This window comes from Mercenaria mercenaria, unplaced genomic scaffold (genome assembly GCF_021730395.1).
Source record: "Mercenaria mercenaria strain notata unplaced genomic scaffold, MADL_Memer_1 contig_2832, whole genome shotgun sequence".
NCBI classification, from domain to species: Eukaryota; Metazoa; Mollusca; class Bivalvia; order Venerida; family Veneridae; genus Mercenaria; species Mercenaria mercenaria.
The window spans coordinates 7,956-29,126 of NW_026460915.1; the positions used below are offsets into that span (position 1 = coordinate 7,956).

General features: G+C 35.7%; 3 protein-coding genes across 3 annotated transcripts; all 3 read left to right on the top strand.

Annotated features, from left to right (window-relative positions):
- Positions 1-12,157: 12,157 nt before the first annotated feature.
- On the top strand, positions 12,158-14,830 carry LOC128552475 (uncharacterized). The gene has a single exon (XM_053533516.1). The coding sequence runs from the start codon at positions 12,158-12,160 to the stop codon at positions 14,828-14,830; it is 2,673 nt and encodes an 890-aa protein (XP_053389491.1).
- LOC128552476 (uncharacterized) lies at positions 14,827-15,780 on the top strand. The gene has a single exon (XM_053533517.1). It carries the CDS (start codon positions 14,827-14,829, stop codon positions 15,778-15,780), a length of 954 nt encoding a protein of 317 aa, XP_053389492.1.
- A 2,124-nt stretch (positions 15,781-17,904) lies between these two features.
- LOC128552477 (uncharacterized) lies at positions 17,905-20,115 on the top strand. Its single transcript, XM_053533518.1, has one exon. It carries the CDS (start codon positions 17,905-17,907, stop codon positions 20,113-20,115), a length of 2,211 nt encoding a protein of 736 aa, XP_053389493.1.
- Positions 20,116-21,171: the final 1,056 nt, after the last annotated feature.

The window sequence follows — 21,171 nt, forward strand, 5'->3', positions numbered from 1 at the left end:
TCTGATCTGGTAGTAGCAAGACTCAAGTAATTTTGGTGGTGCTCTCCAGGATATAGTAATGCTGTCTGCCTTCAATGCTCCTACCTGGGTTGACTTTCCAGGTTGAGTCTAGATATGTTTAAAAGATAAATACTTTTTATTAGTACGTACTAGTATGATGGAATTCGTCACATTCTTTACTTTTTCTGGAGACGCTTATCTTTGGCAAGACTTGGCAAAGCTAATAATGATAACAAATTTAATATGTTATATTAGAACATATAATATATAAAGAGCCTTATATATTTTTACCTGTACAAAATATCAACATTTACGTTTTGTCTGTGGTACTTTATAACAATCACGAAAGATATATTTTGATTAAACAACTCACGTGATGTAAATCTCTGACATTTTCTTGTCGTACTGATATCTGTCCAAATCTGTAAAAGTATTATTTATAGCACTAAAAAAAATATAATTTGTACAAAACATATTCTCATCATTATGCAATAAAACATGTTATACTAGAGTACGATAAATTCGTTAAAGCATTTCCTCAAACTAATATAAAATAAAATATAAAATAGGTCGAGGGCTAATAAGCCATGCATTCCTCAAACCTAAAAACAAATTTTCATATCAGTTGCTAGATCCAACCGAGTGGGAATAAAAATGGTCCCGTTAAAAAGATACTGATTACTTACTTTACCATATTATATTGTTTCCCGAGTTGTTGGTTGTAGGATAATGAAATAAGCTAAATGTACCAAAATGCAGAGTAAAATATTTACATCCAAATTTATAATATTGGAGAAAAACTGAAGGACTTTAAGCCAATATCAAAATTGTTTAATTGTTTGATATCAGTTTACATCTTCGAAAATGTTTTTTAACACTCTTGGTCATTTGTGTAACAGTTTCGTAGCTACTTCAATTTACTTACAAAGTGCAAATTCCATACCTATTAGCACATATTTGATGTCATATTCACTCATTAACAACAATAGCCCAAGCAAAAAACTACAAAATCAATGGTATCTCTCAAAACATCTCTAGGTATTCAGCGTAGATTGGCTTATCAGTCTCCTAGGTGGCCAAGAGATAAATATCAGAAGTGGAGATAACGCTTTAGCGCAGAATGAGTTAAGATATGGTCAAAAATGTGGCCTCTACAGTGTAAACTAGCTTTTCCTTTGATTTGACCTGGTGACCTAGTTTTTGATCCTATATGACCCAGATTCAAACTGGATCTTGAGATCATCAAGATTAACATTCTGACCAAGTTTCAAGAAGACATAGTCATAAATCTGGCCTCTACAGTGGTAACAAGCTTTTCCTTTGATTTGACCTGGTGACCTAGTTTTTGACCCCTGATGACCCAATATCAAACTCTTCCAAGACTTTATTGAGGGTAATATTCTGACCAAGTTTCATTAAGATTGGGCCTAAATTGTGACCTCTAGAGTGTTAACAAGCTTTTCCTTTGATTTGACCTGGTGACCTAGTTTTGGCCCCTGATGACCCAATATCAAACTCTTCCAAGACTTTATTGAGGGTAACATTCTGACCAAGTTTCATTTAGATTGGGCCCAAACTGTGACCTCTAGAGTGTTAACAAGCTTTTTTCCTTTGATATGACCTTGTGACCTAGTTTTTGACCCCTGATGACCCAATATCAAACTCTTTCAAGACTTTATTGAGGGTAACATTCTGACCAAGTTTCATTATGTTTGGGCCCCAATTGTGACCTCTAGAGTGTTAAAAGCGTTTCCTTTGATTTGACCTGGTAACCTAATTTATGACCCGAGATGACCCAATATCAAACTCATCCAAGATTTTATTGAGGGTAACATTCTCACCAAGTTTCATTAAGATTGGGCCAAAATGTGACCTCTAGAAGCTTTTCCTTTGTTTTGACCTGGTGACCTAGTTTTTGACCCCAGATGACCCAATATCAAACTCGTCCAAATTTTTAATTGAGGGTAACATTCTGACCAAGTTTCATTAAGTTTGGGCCCCAATTGTGACCACTAGAGTGTTAACAGTCAAATTGTTGACGACGGACGACTGACGACGGACGACGGACGGACGACTGACGGACGACGGACACAGGGCGATCACAAAAGCTCACCTTTGAGCACTTCGTGCTCAGGTGAGCTAAAAATGGTAAACGTGATGAGACTTTATCTGGTGTTTATTTCTCTGTTACTTATTCGCGTTTGAATAAGGAATAAGGAATAAGTAACAAAATGAAACTAGTCACTTATTTCTTACCCGACTTATAATATTTCTAGGCGAAAAAAGATATGGCATGTGTTCAGAACACGTTTTGTAGGTCTTATAGTGAGTAATTAAATCATGTTGAAGAAATAGTGAACGCGATATGACTTTATTTTGTTGTTAATTTGTCTGTTACTTATTCGCGTTTGAATAAGGAATAAGTAACAAAATGAATCCAGTTACTTATTCCTTATTTGACGTATATCATTTCTCAGCGAAAACGATATGACGTGTTCACAACACGTTTTGTAGGTCTTATAGTGAATAATTAAATCATGTTGAAGAAATTGTGAACAAGATGAGACTTTATATGGTGTTTATTTCTCTGTTACTTATTCGCGTTTGAATAAGAAATAAGTAACAAAATGAAACTAGTTAGGCGAAAAAAGGTTTGGCATGTGTTCAGAACACGTTTTGTAGGTCTTATAGTGAGTAATTAAATCATGCTGAAGAAATAGTGAACGCGATGAGACTTTATTCTGTTGTTAATTTGTCTGTTACTTATTCGCGTTTGAATAAGGAATAAGTAACAAAATGAATCCAGTTACTTATTCCTTATTTGACTTTTATCGCTTCTTGTCGAAATAGATATGTGATGTGTTCAGAACATGTTTTGTAGGAGATGAGACTTTATCTGGTGTTAATGTGTCTGTTACTTATTCGCATTTGAATAAGGAATAAGTAACAAAATGTACCTAGTTACTTATTCCTTTTTCGAAAAAGGAATAAGGAATAAGGAATAAGTAACCAACTTTCTCGTCATTGAAATTTGGCTCTGTTTGAGCTTGAGGAAATAACATAAATTACACGAAATAAAATAAACAGGATGTGGTGATAGTTGTTTAAAGAAAGGCAACCTAGTGCGAAACAATGATATATATCAGTATATACAAAATTACTTTCAGCATTTGTGAGATTGTGAGAATGTTTCTAACACGAACTTGTTTAGTACAAAAATGACAAAAAAATCGGTTAAATCAAATAATATTATTAGTTTCTATTGTAAATGTACATGTAAACATTATTTATGTAGCAAAATATAACATGTAAGGTGTTTCGGTATACAAATCGTACAATGTGGTCATTTGTTTATTCTCGCGTGAATGTGGCAATTCCACATAGCACTTACCTCCCCTAGAACCTATAACAACTGATCTGGGAGAATTTAGTTTTAAAACTTAAGCTTCCCCTTTACATTAATCATATTTTGTTCTCATTATTTATTGTATTATAATTTATGCAAAAATCATACCTAGCAAAAGTACTACATTTATTAAACATATAATCAATAATGCGCAAAATTACCAAAGACGAAAAAGTTCAATTCATACGGATATTTCATTCATAGGGGGCGAATTGATTTACCTTTGTTATGTAAAATTTTCTAATGCTATCTGAATGAATAACAGAGAGCTGCCATATTTTTCATTTACAAGTTGTAAGTGTTCACATCTATTGCAAATGCTAAATAAATGGTATCGATCTGTGTACTCCCAATTTCATAGAAACACTGAACTACTTTTATAGCGTATGTACGGAGAAAGGAAGTAACGGCATTTGCAAGTACAATTTCACCAACGTCGGTATACATAGTTTGGCGACTTTGGGAAGGCTTGATTTCTAACATCACTAACCATGTTTAAAGCATAAAAAGTGCAGTTTTGAAACTTTTTGTTAATAAGTTGAAAAAAATCTTCTCTTAGGCCATAAAAACATTTAGGGTCGGACCTAAAATTACCGGAAACAAACACTTTTTACGCCTAATGATAAATCATTAAGTTTTAAATGATTAAGCATTCGGCGTCATCCAATTCATTGATCTGTGTTGGATCTTAAGGTATTAGGCCCATAATAGAGTATCTCCTTTTTTAAGAGTATTCAATTCCTACCATAAACCTACTTTGACTGCAACTTTCAGGGTGGCGTAGGTTCAAGCCCCACTGGGACCAAAATTGTTTTCCTTATTTTCCTTTTTTGTAGTAAGTTTTTACTTCTTTCAAGACTTGTTACTGATTTATTGTACAAAAGTGGGGGAAAATTCATTTGATGAGCGATTTCTTGATGTTCAAAGTGAAATTTCCTCTGAAACAGAAGGGGTAGAATTAGGCATCTTTAAAATTACTGAGTAACATGCGGTAAAAGTTCTCTATTTAGCCTTCATTCTTTAGATTACTTAATGTGGAAGAAATGTAGGTAGGTTTTACTTCTGCCCCAAGGTAATTTTTGAATGAAGTGAGCAATATTCAAAACAGACCCGCAGGATTCGACCTTATTTTTTCAATGCTGGAGTTAAAAGTCTGTCTCATTAAATCTGTTTACTCGAGGCCCCCTAGAAAAAATGTTATTTACAGTTTTTATTTTAAGTTTCATAATTGTTTACCAATAGTTTGATGTTTCTTTCATAAAAAATAATGGTATAATGAATTATTTGCAAACGTTTTGGATAAAGGCCACCACTTTGAAATTTGTCTCTACTTGAGCTTGAGGAAATACTAGTAACATAAATTACACAAAATTTATAAAAAGCGGCACGGTAAAAGCACGGTGAACTGTAAGAATATACCCAGCAAATGCCATTTTTAAACATTACTATTAGGGGCCTAATACCTTAACCTTACTTTGAAATAAGATAAGGTTTGGAAAAATGAATTTATATTGTAAGAAATTAAACATAGACTAGCAAGAAAACGTGGATATGTAACATTTTCTGGTAGAGCATGTAATCAACCCCCAACCTCCCGAGCCCCAGGTTCCGTAAATAACTGCTCCGGTTATAAGTGCCCAAGTACGACCTTACGATAGAAGGAGTGAGAATAAAATGCGGGATTACACTCATGAAAACCGCAATCCTTGTGAATGTTTGGAAATAGCTATTTGGTTGGTTTAATGGGCCTATTTTATTACGTATAAAGAGGACTCAGGGCATAGTGCAACTAGTTGTGAAGCTACTCAACTGGAGGATGTGAAAAAGGGAGACCACTTCCGTTTGGGTAAAGATTCTGGGAATAGGAAGAGAACTTGTGGTTCCTTGTTGGAGTGATTAGCCTGTATGACCTGCATAAATTTACAATGCACATGACAGGCACGTAGCTCAGCATACTAACATACGCACAGGCATATCGTCATTTTTCGACAAAAGAAATATTAAGAAAAAAGAAATTCATGAAATAAAATTCAAAGTATGAGGGGGTGTGGTGGATTCAAAGATACTTTTTTGCACACATTTAATGTTGAACTGTGATAGAGGTATACAGTACATCCAGTCTTAGCAGTCGCCTACAGGTATTAATTAAGCAGCCACTTGCCTTAAGTAGCCCATCAAGAAATTACCCAAACTATTCTATTATGCCGAGTACAATGTTCTAAGACATTGGTTTGACATATGGGCAACACCATTGACCCTCATCCTTGTTTGATACTACAATACTGGAGCTTATTTGAATCTGAATAGGGAAGATCAAAGTTTAAACTGATATCTACAATTAATGACATCATTTGTTAGATATAGGCGAAATGTATATATTTAAAGATGTAAGACTTAAAGTGTACTACACGAATACACCTTTATCTAGTATGATAAATATATAGATTTTTTATTCTTATAAAATACTCGTACAATTTTGAAGAAATGGTAAGCGTAAACGTGTAACAAAAAGTTATCATTAGGTTCAACGCATCTGACCGAAGGAGTTTTGCTTTGTTCGTTTAAATTATGAATTTGACGGGAAACTTATTCTGCCGCTCTTCTTAGAATATGAGTAGCTAAAAGTACGTCTCCCATTTGTATAAGACACTGTTTTTTCCTGCAATCTTTGAATTGCCTTACATTTACTGTATTATGGTTTCTGTCTATATATATTATTCGAACGTTTTTTTCTCATTTTGCAATGAAACTGCAAGTAATACACATATTACTAAGCAATAAGATCTAAGCAACCAAAATGTAAAAACAAACAACAACAACAACAAAACAACTGAAAATTTATCTTCCATCATGCACCAGTCACATTTTCTCAATGTTTTTTTCGCGGAGACACTCTGCGTATTTTAGTGTTTGCGTCAACGTTTAAGGAAAGCTTGCACAATATCCCCTAGCAAATTTTCAGTCCAGACGACATCAATTATTCTGATTGGCTAATATAAAAGTGAATGTCAGGTGGTTAACTACACGCGGTCCAGCGTACATGCTAAAATGTATATATGGAACATAGATATGCAGATCAAACAAAACAGACAATCGTGTACTATTGTATGATACCGCCTCGATAACCTATTAGTACAGCGCCCACTTCGAGTGGCGGAGGTCGTTGGTTTACTTCCTGACCACGTCATACCAAAGACGTGAAAAGTAGCATAAGAAGTTTCACCGTTTGGCGTTCAGCATTAACATGATGGTTCTATGACCGGTCAGTCCTGACGACGTGATATTCCAGTAAGGCAGCACTATAAAGTTGTGCATTGTGCTTACTGCTAAAAGGAGACACCGTCATCCATATAAATACTGATAAATAACTGGAAAAAGCGTAAACGCTCTTTTTTGTTTGTTTACATTTAGCCTACAAGTGAACACGGCCGTCTCCGGTCGTCTGGACTGGAATTGCAAGAATCTATTAAGTTGATCAAAACAAATCCTGTCTCCAAATCTAAAAATGATCCCTCTGGACTTCCAATGGAACGCTTAAACTCGTCCATAAACGAGAAAAGCTATACCATAAAATAAAAAGCTCAAGTAATAATCAACGGAAAGAAAACTAAAACTAAATTTTTATTAGTTAAATCAGCTAATACAACAATTTTGTATTTTTCACTGGTAATACTGAAAACAAACTGAGAACTGATGTCCATCTCCTTTAAAAATGATGGTATACCACGTACGTTTTAAACAAACATTTCGAAACTATATTTCTTTGTTGGTTGCTATCACATATAGATATATGGCAAATGTAAATCAAACAGCTATGGATCAATTTCCTTCACTTGTTTCGCTTCAAAAGTTATTGTAAATATATATGTGTTAAACCTTATGAACTACTTTGATTCCAAAGATCTTCACATTCTATTCAAACAAGGAGTCCATTTCCAACATAGCCATAAAAAGTCTATATCATTTTTTGATAATATTGAATCCAAGAAAAAAACAAATCTCATATCCATGGATTTAGCTAAGTCTTGGATAAAGTAGAACACAACTATCTTATACTTAACTCATTCTGCCCGCGCGACGCATAAATGCGTCGACCAGTTTTTATCTGAATACCGCGTGCCGCTTATATGCGGTGTTGTTATCTACATCTGGAAACCGCACGCCGCGTACATGCGTCTTTACATGCAATTTTACGACTAAATGAGTTTATTCTCATTACTATATTACTATAAAATTATCATTAAACATTGTGCCAGAATTTCATTTAAATCTGTCAAAATTTAACAGAGATAAATATAAAAACATAGCTATGGAGCTAGAAATGGCGTTGTCTATATTCTTTATAAGTACGGTTCTAAACATTTGAGAACAGAAAAAAGTTGAATTATAAATGATCGGGTATTGTTATAAAAAATACCCTTCAGTAAGACAGACGTACATAATTACCGCACAAAAATAACTTGTAAGTATCATACCGAAATGCAAAACAAAAGCACACAACACTGCCTGAACAAAAGTGGTAGAATTGTGGATTATATCATTGAAAAGAAAAGAACTCAAATATTTTCTTTTACATGTAAGATTAAACTTCAACTCGTTCACACCAGATCTTTAATTTTTACCTATGCGATATAAAAATGCTTATGTGTGTATGAAAAGTAAAAACATCTTGGTTGGTATCTATTTATTTATTTATTTATTCATTCATTCATCTATTTATTTTGTTGTTAAACATCGAGACTGTCTCTTGATCTATAGAATAAAGTGTTAATAATAACTCAATTATTTCGACAGCTTGTTTGTGATACTTTAGAAACTCCACAAAATTGTTTCAAAATTCAAAGTTTTCATACATGTACATGTTTTCTGAAAATTAGCCCAAAATAATCTCATTTCAGCACAATAGTTTCTTTCTAAAATAGCTAAAATATTCATTTTATTACGTCTTCATATTAAACACATACGCTATTTTTTATGAGAAATAACTTTATTTTGATGCATTTTGATTGCCTGGATGCGTATAAATGAGTAAAATCAGTGTTAGAAAATGACAATAATATGTATTTATAATTATTTTTAAGAATTGTTCATATTTGTTTTTTAAATATGTGCATGATAAAATGTAACATTTTATAAATGTTGTTTAGCCAAAACAAAATCTGATGAGAGAATACGGTCATTTGTTTTGCGTCTTTAATTCAACAGTCTGTTGAAATGACTGTACTACAAAGCTGCATGAAATTAATTTTGTTGCGTAGCTACTTCAATTTTCTTACTATGAGTGCAAATTCCATACCTATTTGCACATATTTGATGTGATATGTCACTAATTAACAACAATATCCCAAGCAAAAAACTACAAAATCAATGTTATCTCTCAAAACATCTCTCGGTATTCAGGGTAGATTGGCTTATCAGCCTCCTAGGTGGCTGAAAGATAAATATCAGCAGAGTAGATGTTGAGATAACGCTTTAGGGCAGAATGAGTTAACAGCTTCTCGACCAAGGAGTAAATGTTAAAACTCAAAGACACCATCTTTTTAAAGAACAGAAATGAGGTCATAAATCAAATTTAGTCATGTTAATTAACCCCTAGGTTGCGTAATCGGTCATCCTATTTTTTGTCCTGCCTTGCTGACGGAAAAGGAGGACGTTTCTTTTTGCCAATGACACAATGGTTTGGCCCAATATCTACAAAAAATTGTCTGCAAAACATTTTAGTAATTAGAAAACATAAAAGTAAATAAGCTGTTATAAAAGAGAAATGTGAAGGAAAAACATGAAACTAACAGTCGCATACAAACTTTGCAATATTCAATTAAAAACCACAACAAAAACAAAATATTGTTTCTTTACTAATTATTATAGCAAGGGGGCGTTTAAATTTCTCTTTACATGTTTAAAGAAGACTGAGGGGCTGACATTTGTAAAACCAATTTCAAAACAGTAGCTACATTGATACTCATGATATCGACCGTGGCTTGGTTTTATAAGATATATCAGTCAAGTGTTTGATAAACATCAGCTTAACCACATTATGACTTGATTATATAATTATAAAGACTGCTTACATGTCTATATATTATACATTTTACATGGTTTACATGCATATAACCAATAGGTGAATACATTTCTTTGTTGTTTCGTTCAGCTCGTTGTTTCAGTGGTCCTAACTTCGTTTATCAGTGGTGCACTGCTTCATTCATAAACACCAAATATCTTTAATGCCACCTCGATATTTTTTCGCAGCATTTTCATAATTATAGTAATTGCACAATTATGAAATGTCTTACACATAGTAGATAGCTGTATTGCAAAATATTATGGGATTAATACACGGCTTGGTTGTGCCTTTTTGGTATAATGACATAATGACACACCAAGTACTAAATAACATAATGTCCACTCGGAGAATGTCTAAAATACCGATGTTTGAATACACGTGTCATATCTGAAACCCAGTATAATGTTAATACTTTGCTTGTTCAAGTTATATTTGTAAAAAATGATTCGCAATAATTATTGCAAATATACAATTTTATTAACGAGCAATAGTTCCCCATCCCTCCAAAACCCATAATTAATACTTTTAGTTTGGATCATTCTCAAGTTATTTATAGTTGCATTTAAGCTAGTGTATATCAGAACAGGTTTTTAATGCAAACACGAATGTATATTTTATATACAGTAAACAATAAAGAAACAAATACACACGGAGAAAATGAGACGTTTTGCACTGTATCATATATTGCAGATTTCCTTGGGAACTGACTAATACATCTGTGCGTGCGTGCAATAATAATTGTTGTTCCATTTACATGCAAGCGTAGATATTTCAAAGCGTTGCTTGCGTAAATTGAATATGTTGAAAGTTATATGTAATAAAAGGTTTCTTAAAAATGTTCTGTATTTTTGAACAAATATTGCCATGCCAAATTTCTCCAGTACCACAACTTCTGTACTAATGGAACAATGAATTACAACTGATTACTTGCTTAAACCTCCTCATATGTTAATACGGAGTTGCAAACTAATAAGTGTATGTTTGTTATCAATTTTCAAAATTGGTTATTGCGTTAATGTCACTGAGAAATGCTATCTCAATTACTTTCAGGACGGATAGTATGGCTGAATCGTATAAGCAGGAAACAGAGACTATATCTAACGAGGAAAGAGAAGAATTAAAAGACGCTTTTTAAAAGGGAGGTGTTGCAGGATTACAAAATGTACTTATGGCAAAACGTGAAGAATGGAAAACCATACCTGTAAATATTGCTATTACTGGTTAGTCTGAAGATAGAAAATCCACCTTGATAAATACCCTCAGAAACCTGACTGTAGATGATAAAGAAGGTGCACATGCGAATGTTAAGGAAGCAACAAAGAAAGTAAATCGATATGAACACCCACATAATATAAATATAGTTTTCTGGGATCTCCCAGGAGTCGGAATACCGAAATTACCTTAAAACGAATATTTGGAAGCTGTTGCATTCGACCGGTATGACTTTTTCTTAGTTTTCGCAGCCGGAAGATGCCGGGAAGCAGACATGTGGCTCTGTAGTGAAGTAAAAAAGCGGCAAGAAATGTTATTACGTGCGCACTCGAATGCATCTCGAGGTGTTGAAAGACAGTTTGAGCCATCCTAAGACTCACGACAAGAACAAGGTTATCCAGACAATTCGTGACGACTATTTTGAAAACTTACAAGATGCAAAACTTCCTTCTGACAGGATTTTCCTAAATGACAGTTTTGAAATCCATGACAATGACTTTGATTTCGATCAGTTGTCAACATTAATTATGGATGAATTACCAAATTAAATGAGAATGGCGTTGACGCTTTCAGTGACAATTTTGACGAGAGGAATTATTGAACGAAAGAAGGACATACTTTTTTCAAGGATTTACAAAGTAGCTGCATTGTCAGAGTTGGAGGAGCCGTTCCTATTCCTGGGGTCAATGCTATGTTTGATGCAGCTTTAGTAAAAGCCGAAATTGAGGAATATCGGAAACAGTTTGGATTCACTTCAAACACACATATTAGTCAATCCCGTTGTGGATTCATTCAGACTTTTGCCTTTAATAATAGTCCCGCAAGTTTAGCACATTACATTGCAAATTTGAAACGGATGAGGAGAATGTCAGTAAGATGTAGTTATCTATTGGAATCCGGATAATTGGGAAAATGCGCACTCAAACGCATCTCGAGGTATTGAAAGACAGTTTTAGCCATCCTAAGAGCCACGACAATACGTGATGACAGTGTTGAAGACTTACAAGATGCAAAACTTCCTTCTGATAGGATTTTCCTAACTGACAGTTATCAAATCTATGACTTTGATTTCGATCATTTTTCAACATTAATAATTGATGAATTACCGAATGCAAAGAGAGAGGCATTTGTTGTGAAGATAAATGGTCAATTTTTGTAGAACATTATTCTGTTGTTCGAATTTTTTGTTAATCGAGTTGATCGAAATAAAAAAAAAATAAACGTGGTTGAACAAATAGTCGTTTTCGTGAAATTAGTGTTTTATCGCCCCTTTGATAGTATATAGAATATAGAACATTTAATGGTAGCAGAGCGAGGTTGTTTTGTAAGAAAATTGACTATAGAAACTGTATAGAAGCGTGTTAAATCGCCGCTCCAAAATAAGTGTAATAGTAATCGGACAGGAAGAATATTTCGAATATTTTGTGAAATGACAAGATTTTTTGAACATATAACGCCTGCAAACTAAAATCGAGATGACTGAGCTGGAGAAAGCTGAAGAGGCTATTAAAAGCCATGAAGATGCATCAAAAATTGTTGAACTGAAAATGAAAAAATCTCGGTGTAAAGCAAAATTCACACGAACAAAAAACAAATTAATAGATGAGATGAATGATGAAACACCGGACACAGATCTAATGAAAGAATTAATAGACAAATTAGAGACTGCAATGGATGGTGCCACGGAGGCAATAGAAGAAGTATGTAATGAATACAAATTGCAAGCGAAAACAAAAGAAATGGTTTCTACTATGTCGGAAGTTGAAGCTATTGAAAAAGAGTACGATAAAGTTATAAAGGACTATCATGCCTTGCAGAATGCAGGTGAAGACACAGGTGATAAAAAGCAACTAGATTTAGACTTAACACGCCAGATGAAAAGAGTCGCGATACCAGTATTTCATGGAAATAAGCAAGATTTTCCGTTTTGGGTTGCAGCGTTCAGTGCTTGCATTGACAGTACAGATGCATCACCGGAATATAAATTTTTACAAATGCGACAGTACTTGAAAGGAGAAGCCTTGAAAACGGTAGAAGGCTTAGGACATTCAGAAGTAGCCTATGAAAAAGCAAAAGAAAGGCTTGAAAGAAAATATGGAGGCACAAGGAGAAGAATCGCGCTATTTATGGAGGAATTAGAAAATTTCCCACCTATGAAAGTTGAAAATGCTAAAGAGATTGAAAAATTTGCGGACATTTTAGACATTGCCATAATAAATATGAAAGAAGAAAATTATGGAGATATAAATGATGGAGCACTGTACATGCGTGTTCAAAAGAAAATGCCAGAAACTTTGTTAGCGAGATACCATAGGTGGATAGGAAGTTCAGGAAAGAAAGAATCACTTGAACAGTTAAAGGATTGGGTGATTCAAGAAAGTCAGTACCTTACTATTGCTTCAGAAACAATTCATGGACTTAGGTCAGAAAACGAGAGAAAATACTCACCGAAATCAAGTGCTAGAACACGATCGTACTATGCTAATCCACAAATAGAGAAAAAGAAGAAAATCTGTGGGGTATGTGACAATGAACATGAGACACACCAATGTGAAAAATTTAAAGCTATGGATGTTCCAAGTCGTTGGGCGATGGCAAAGGAAAAACACCTATGTTTTCGATGTTTACGGAACAATCATAGAGGAAATGAATGTCGTCTATACCGAAAATGTAACATAGACGGGTGTGTGAAAACACATGATAAACTTTTGCACTCCACCAATGACCAATCAAAACAGGGCTTTAGTTTGAATGTAAATGCACAAGAATTTACTTCAGGTACAAACACAGATGAACAAGCATTTACCAGCAGACAAGCAAATAGTAAAATTGCTTTGAGAACAGTTCCAGTAATTATATCAACTGAAATGCGAACATTGAAAATTAATGCATTATTAGATGATGGAAGTTCTAAAACTTACATAAATGAAGATGTTGCATATGAGTTAGGTTTAGATGGAGAGTCGGAAACCGTGAAAGTTAATTTGTTAAATGGTAGGACAGAGAGTTTTTCGACTAAAACAGTAGCATTTTGTATTGAAAGTGAAAATAGACAGCTAAAAATGACCATAGAAGCAAACACTACTAAAAATGTAACTGGATCGTTGAAAGCAGTTAACTGGAATGAACATTGCGGAAGTTGGGATCACTTGAAGGGAATACCATTTCCAAACAGTAAAGTAGATTTACTGATCGGCATCGATTATTCAGATTTGCACAGGTCATTGAATGAAATTAAGGGAGCGCCAGGAGAACCTATCGCAAGATTAACGCCACTAGGCTGGACATGCGTGGGACCAGTCGTATCGCAAAGTATTGAAGAAGATAAAAATTTCTTCACATTTTTCGGTAGCACATTAGATGAAACAATTAAGCAGTTTTGGGAAATAGAACATGTAAAAGTGGACAAACCGGAACTGTCACAAGAAGAAAATGTTGCTCTTGGAAAAGCGAAAGATACAACAGAGTATACAGAAAAAATGTATGAAATAGGAATACCATGGAAAGAGAATAATGTCGAGTTGCCGAACAATTATGACATGGCATTGACTCGTTTACAGAACACTGAAAGAAGGCTCGATAAAAACCCAACAGTTAGCAAGGCATACAGTGAGATAATTAAGAGCTATGGAGAGAAAGGGTACATTACAAAGATAACTGAAACTGTGCCTCAAAATAGCCAGTCATGGTATTTACCACATTTCCCAGTAATTAGACCTGAAAAGGAAACAACAAAAGTACGTATCGTGTTTGACGCTTCCGCGAAGTATCAGAATGTATGTCTGAATGATGTAGTCTACGCTGGACCAAAACTGCAGACTGAATTGTTTGATGTTCTTCTCCGTTTTCGAAAGAAGCCAGTGGCTATTGTTTGCGATATAGCAGAAATGTATCTTCGAGTCGGTATCCTTGAAACTGATAGACGTTTCCATCGATTTCTTTGGAATTCAAAATGTGACCCACCAGAACAGTATGAATTCAATCGATTAGTATTTGGAGTAAATGCGTCTCCTTTTTTAGCTCAATTTGTAGCTCAAGAAAATGCAAAAGCTTTTAAAGAACAGTTTCCTCGAGCTTCAGAGAGTGTGATGAAATCTACATACATGGACGATACAATGGACTCTGTAGGAAATGAAATGAAGCAATGAATCTTTATCATGAACTGTCAGAATTATGGAAGTTAGCAGGCATGAACCCAAGAAAATGGATGACAAATTCAACTGCAGTCTTAGCTGAAATACCTCAAGATGAAAGAGCATATAAAACTGAGGTTAAGGCAAATAGTGAATTACCAGCAATTAAAACATTAGGTTTAAGTTGGGATTCTCAAGAAGATGTGTTTTCGTTCAGTAACACATTATCGCTTGTCTCGGGAAAGAAGTTAACCAAACGAATTGTGTTGAAAAACATAGCAAGATTGTTTGATCCACTAGGTTTTCTCACTCCGTTCACTGTGCGCGCAAAAATGATTATGCAAGACATATGGGTGACTGGAGTAGACTGGGATGATGAACTGCCTGAAGAGTTGTCTGAGGAAATAAAAAAGTGGTTTTCAGAACTAGAACAGTTAAATGAACTACAAGTGCCAAGGTGTCTCGATATAAGGATAGATAGTACACTACACACCTTTGTCGACGCGTCAACTAAGGCATATGGGGCAGTTGTATATTCTGTAAACGGTGGAGATGACGGACAGACTGTGAATTTGATAGCCTCGAAAAGCAGGGTCGCTCCTTTGAAATCCATAAGTATTCCTAGACTTGAATTGTTAGCTGCTAGCCTTGGACTACAGTTGACACAGGCAATATGTAATGTGCTGGACATGCCAGTTGAAAACGTGGTATTCTGGTCGGATAGTATGAATGTGCTTTACTGGATTCATGGAGCAAGTAGACAATATAAAACGTTTGTAGCAAATCGTGTAGGGTCAATTCATGAAATAACATCTCCAAGTCAGTGGCGTCACGTACCAACAGTAAATAATCCAGCAGATTTGACATCGCGAGGAAGTTTGATTCTAGAATTGTCAGATTGTTCGTTTTGGTGGCACGGACCAGAATTTCTAAAATATGCAGAGGAACACTGGCCCGGAAAATAAGTTTGAAATGACTGAAGAAGTGAAAATTGAAATGAAACGAAAATCTGAAACTGACAAGAAATACAATTTTGTAATTACTACGAAAGAAGAAGATAGGCTAAATCCTACTAACTATTCAGACTGGAATCATTTAGTTAGAATTAGTGCATGGATTAATAGATTCATAGACAATTGTCAAATGTCAAAGAGAGATAGAAGGTTGTCAAAAGAACTGTGCTTAAGTGAAATCGAAGAAGCAGAGAAAAGACTTATAAGAATAGCCCAAATTGAATGTTTTGAACAAGAATATACGTGCATTTCGAAAGGTAAAGCTATTCCTAATAGCAGCAAATTGGCTCCGCTGAATCCCATATTAGATACAGATGGTCTACTGCGTTGTAATAGTAGGCTAAAATACGCGGATTACATTTCATATGACGTTAGATACCCAATTATTCTGCCAAGAAAACATAGTATCACAAAACTTATAGTGAAACAGAACCATGAGCTCGTTAATCACGGCGGTACAAACCAAACATTGTCATCATTATCAAGCAGATTCTGGATTATATCGGCACGCGAAGAAATTCGACAGTGGGAGAACATTTGTGCTGAATGTAGACGCCGTAAAGCAAAGGCAAGCAAGCAAATAATGGCACCACTACCTGTTGAACGTTTAAGTCATTCAGTCAGGGCGTTTGCAAACACAGGGGTGGACTACGCGGGTCCATTCATTACTAAGCAAGGTCGTGGGAAAGTTCGGCTCAAACGTTATCTTTGTGTGTTCACATGTTTAGTGACGCGGGCGGTGCATTTAGAAATTTCGTACAATATGGACACAAACTCTTTCTTGAACACACTGTATAGATTTATCAGTCGGAGAGGTGTTCCTGACACTATAGTTTCAGACAACGGTAGCAACTTCGTTGGTTGTGTGAATGAATTGAGAGAACTGTACAGACAACTGGATGAAGACGCCATTATTCATTATGCTAATGAAAAACGTATAAACTGGAAGTTTTTGCCGCAAAATGCCCCCCATTTTGGCGGAGCTCATGAATCAATGGTTAAGTGCGCTAAGAGAGCTTTGTTCGCCATACTGAAAAACGGTGACATCACAGATGAAGAGTTGATAACAGCAGTTGTTGGAGCGGAAGGCTTGATTAACAGCAGGCCTTTAACGTATCAGAGTTCGAATCCAAAAGACAACACGGTTTTGACGCCAAATCATTTTCTCTATGGACAGGCTGGTAGCAATTTTGCACCAGATGTTAACAATGTTACTTCTAGAGATCTACAACGTAGATGGCGTTTCGTTCAAGAACTTTTAAGACACTTTTGGAAACGTTGGAAAAATAGCCAGTCGTGGTATTTACCACATTTCCCAGTAATTAGACCTGAAAAGGAAACAACAAAAGTACGTATCGTGTTTGACGCTTCCGCGAAGTATCAGAATGTATGTCTGAATGATGTAGTCTACGCTGGACCAAAACTGCAGACTGAATTGTTTGATGTTCTTCTCCGTTTTCGAAAGAAGCCAGTGGCTATTGTTTGCGATATAGCAGAAATGTATCTTCGAGTCGGTATCCTTGAAACTGATAGACGTTTCCATCGATTTCTTTGGAATTCAAAATGTGACCCACCAGAACAGTATGAATTCAATCGATTAGTATTTGGAGTAAATGCGTCTCCTTTTTTAGCTCAATTTGTAGCTCAAGAAAATGCAAAAGCTTTTAAAGAACAGTTTCCTCGAGCTTCAGAGAGTGTGATGAAATCTACATACATGGACGATACAATGGACTCTGTAGGAAATGAAAATGAAGCAATGAATCTTTATCATGAACTGTCAGAATTATGGAAGTTAGCAGGCATGAACCCAAGAAAATGGATGACAAATTCAACTGCAGTCTTAGCTGAAATACCTCAAGATGAAAGAGCATATAAAGCTGAGGTTAAGGCAAATAGTGAATTACCAGCAATTAAAACATTAGGTTTAAGTTGGGATTCTCAAGAAGATGTGTTTTCGTTCAGTAACACATTATCGCTTGTCTCGGGAAAGAAGTTAACCAAACGAATTGTGTTGAAAAACATAGCAAGATTGTTTGATCCACTAGGTTTCTCACTCCGTTCACTGTGCGCGCAAAAATGATTATGCAAGACATATGGGTGACTGGAGTAGACTGGGATGATGAACTGCCTGAAGAGTTGTCTGAGGAAATAAAAAAGTGGTTTTCAGAACTAGAACAGTTAAATGAACTACAAGTGCCAAGGTGTCTCGATATAAGGATAGATAGTACACTACACACCTTTGTCGACGCGTCAACTAAGGCATATGGGGCAGTTGTATATTCTGTAAACGGTGGAGATAACGGACAGACTGTGAATTTGATAGCCTCGAAAAGCAGGGTCGCTCCTTTGAAATCCATAAGTATTCCTAGACTTGAATTGTTAGCTGCTAGCCTTGGACTACAGTTGACACAGGCAATATGTAATGTGCTGGACATGCCAGTTGAAAACGTGGTATTCTGGTCGGATAGTATGAATGTGCTTTACTGGATTCATGGATCAAGTAGACAATATAAAACGTTTGTAGCAAATCGTGTAGGGTCAATTCATGAAATAACATCTCCAAGTCAGTGGCGTCACGTACCAACAGTAAATAATCCAGCAGATTTGACATCGCGAGGAAGTTTGATTCTAGAATTGTCAGATTGTTCGTTTTGGTGGCACGGACCAGAATTTCTAAAATATGCAGAGGAACACTGGCCGGAAAATAAGTTTGAAATGACTGAAGAAATGAAAATTGAAATGAAACGAAAATCTGAAACTGACAAGAAATACAATTTTGTAATTACTACGAAAGAAGAAGATAGGCTAAATCCTACTAACTATTCAGACTGGAATCATTTAGTTAGAATTAGTGCATGGATTAATAGATTCATAGACAATTGTCAAATGTCAAAGAGAGATAGAAGGTTGTCAAAAGAACTGTGCTTAAGTGAAATCGAAGAAGCAGAGAAAAGACTTATAAGAATAGCCCAAATTGAATGTTTTGAACAAGAATATACGTGCATTTCGAAAGGTAAAGCTATTCCTAATAGCAGCAAATTGGCTCCGCTGAATCCCATATTAGATACAGATGGTCTACTGCGTTGTAATAGTAGGCTAAAATACGCGGATTACATTTCATATGACGTTAGATACCCAATTATTCTGCCAAGAAAACATAGTATCACAAAACTTATAGTGAAACAGAACCATGAGCTCGTTAATCACGGCGGTACAAACCAAACATTGTCATCATTATCAAGCAGATTCTGGATTATATCGGCACGCGAAGAAATTCGACAGTGGGAGAACATTTGTGCTGAATGTAGACGCCGTAAAGCAAAGGCAAGCAAGCAAATAATGGCACCACTACCTGTTGAACGTTTAAGTCATTCAGTCAGGGCGTTTGCAAACACAGGGGTGGACTACGCGGGTCCATTCATTACTAAGCAAGGTCGTGGGAAAGTTCGGCTCAAACGTTATCTTTGTGTGTTCACATGTTTAGTGACGCGGGCGGTGCATTTAGAAATTTCGTACAATATGGACACAAACTCTTTCTTGAACACACTGTATAGATTTATCAGTCGGAGAGGTGTTCCTGACACTATAGTTTCAGACAACGGTAGCAACTTCGTTGGTTGTGTGAATGAATTGAGAGAACTGTACAGACAACTGGATGAAGACGCCATTATTCATTATGCTAATGAAAAACGTATAAACTGGAAGTTTTTGCCGCCAAATGCCCCCCATTTTGGCGGAGCTCATGAATCAATGGTTAAGTGCGCTAAGAGAGCTTTGTTCGCCATACTGAAAAACGGTGACATCACAGATGAAGAGTTGATAACAGCAGTTGTTGGAGCGGTAGGCTTGATTAACAGCAGGCCTTTAACGTATCAGAGTTCGAATCCAAAAGACAACACGGTTTTGACGCCAAATCATTTTCTCTATGGACAGGCTGGTAGCAATTTTGCACCAGATGTTAACAATGTTACTTCTAGAGATCTACAACGTAGATGGCGTTTCGTTCAAGAACTTTTAAGACACTTTTGGAAACGTTGGCTCCAGGAGTATCTTCCTACACTTGGTGTACGCAATAAATGGTTTCTGGGTACTCGAGATTTCACAGTAGGGGATATCGTTATGGTCATTGATCCAGACGTTCCGAGAGGTCAGTGGCATCTTGGGCGAATCACGAAGGTATTTCCAGGACGGGATGGTCATGTTCGAGTAGCTGAGGTTCACATTGGAAACAATATTCTCAAACGACCAATAACACGTTTAGCATTATTACAAGGATATGAGCAGTAAACATAGTGAATGACAGGTTTTAAACTTCGCGGTACATGTACTTAAATTACGTACATAAACCAAAGTGAAGCATACAGAAAAGCAATGTTAATTAATCTGAATAGTTTATAAACTAGCACTTGTAAGGGCATAATAATCCCTGTGCTATAATCGAAGTGTGTAAACTGTTTATTGTATAGTATATAAAAGAAAGTGTGTGTTAAAGGGCATAATAATCCTTACACTTTCCAACGTATTCCAAATGGAAATAATCATACAAGTTCCTAATGCAACTCGAAATGTTCCATTAGAAGTCCATTAAACTGTTAAAGCCAACAGAACTTAATAGAACTAATTGCATAATAAATAATTTTGCTGAACTGTCTAAGAAAAGCTAAAGAACATTATATATTAGCATTTGTTGATTAGCTACAATGTATGTGCTATCAAGGAGGGGGGGAATGTTGTGAAGATAAATGGTCAATTTTTGTAGAACATTATTCTGTTGTTCGAATTTTTTGTTAATCGAGTTGATCGAAATAAAAAAAAAATAAACGTGGTTGAACAAATAGTCGTTTTCGTGAAATTAGTGTTTTATCGGCCCTTTGATAGTATATAGAATATAGAACAGCATTGACGTGTTCAATGACAATATTTGACAAGGATAGTCTCGTAGGAAGTGAAAGGCTTGAAATGCCCGATAAAATATGTTATAGATTGTTACTATTACATAAAATAGAAGCAGAGGCATTTAATACCTTCTAGCTCAAATAGTGATATGCCTGGCTTATCATGCCACCACTATGCGGTGGGGATGTAGATTTGGCTTCGCCTGTTCTTCAGAGCAATTTGTAATGCACATACCGCAAAAAGTATTGAACGACCACGTGAAACTATGCGGGGAATGTTGTTCAACATTAGGAGTTGCGCAGCCAAGGTTTTAGCACATCAGAGCACTGTGCTCAGATTGCTCAAAGTGAGCTGTTGTTTTCGCGCCGTGTGTCTCCGTCCATTGTCATCCGACGTTCACAATTTCACTTTTAACACTCTAGAGGTTGCAATTTTAGTCCAACCGTA

Bases quoted from the DNA above. Each gene is read 5' to 3' on its own strand.
- LOC128552477 (XM_053533518.1), top strand. From the start codon at position 17,905: ATGATTATGCAAGACATATGGGTGACTGGAGTAGACTGGGATGATGAA.
- LOC128552476 (XM_053533517.1), top strand. From the start codon at position 14,827: ATGAATCTTTATCATGAACTGTCAGAATTATGGAAGTTAGCAGGCATG.
- LOC128552475 (XM_053533516.1), top strand. From the start codon at position 12,158: ATGACTGAGCTGGAGAAAGCTGAAGAGGCTATTAAAAGCCATGAAGAT.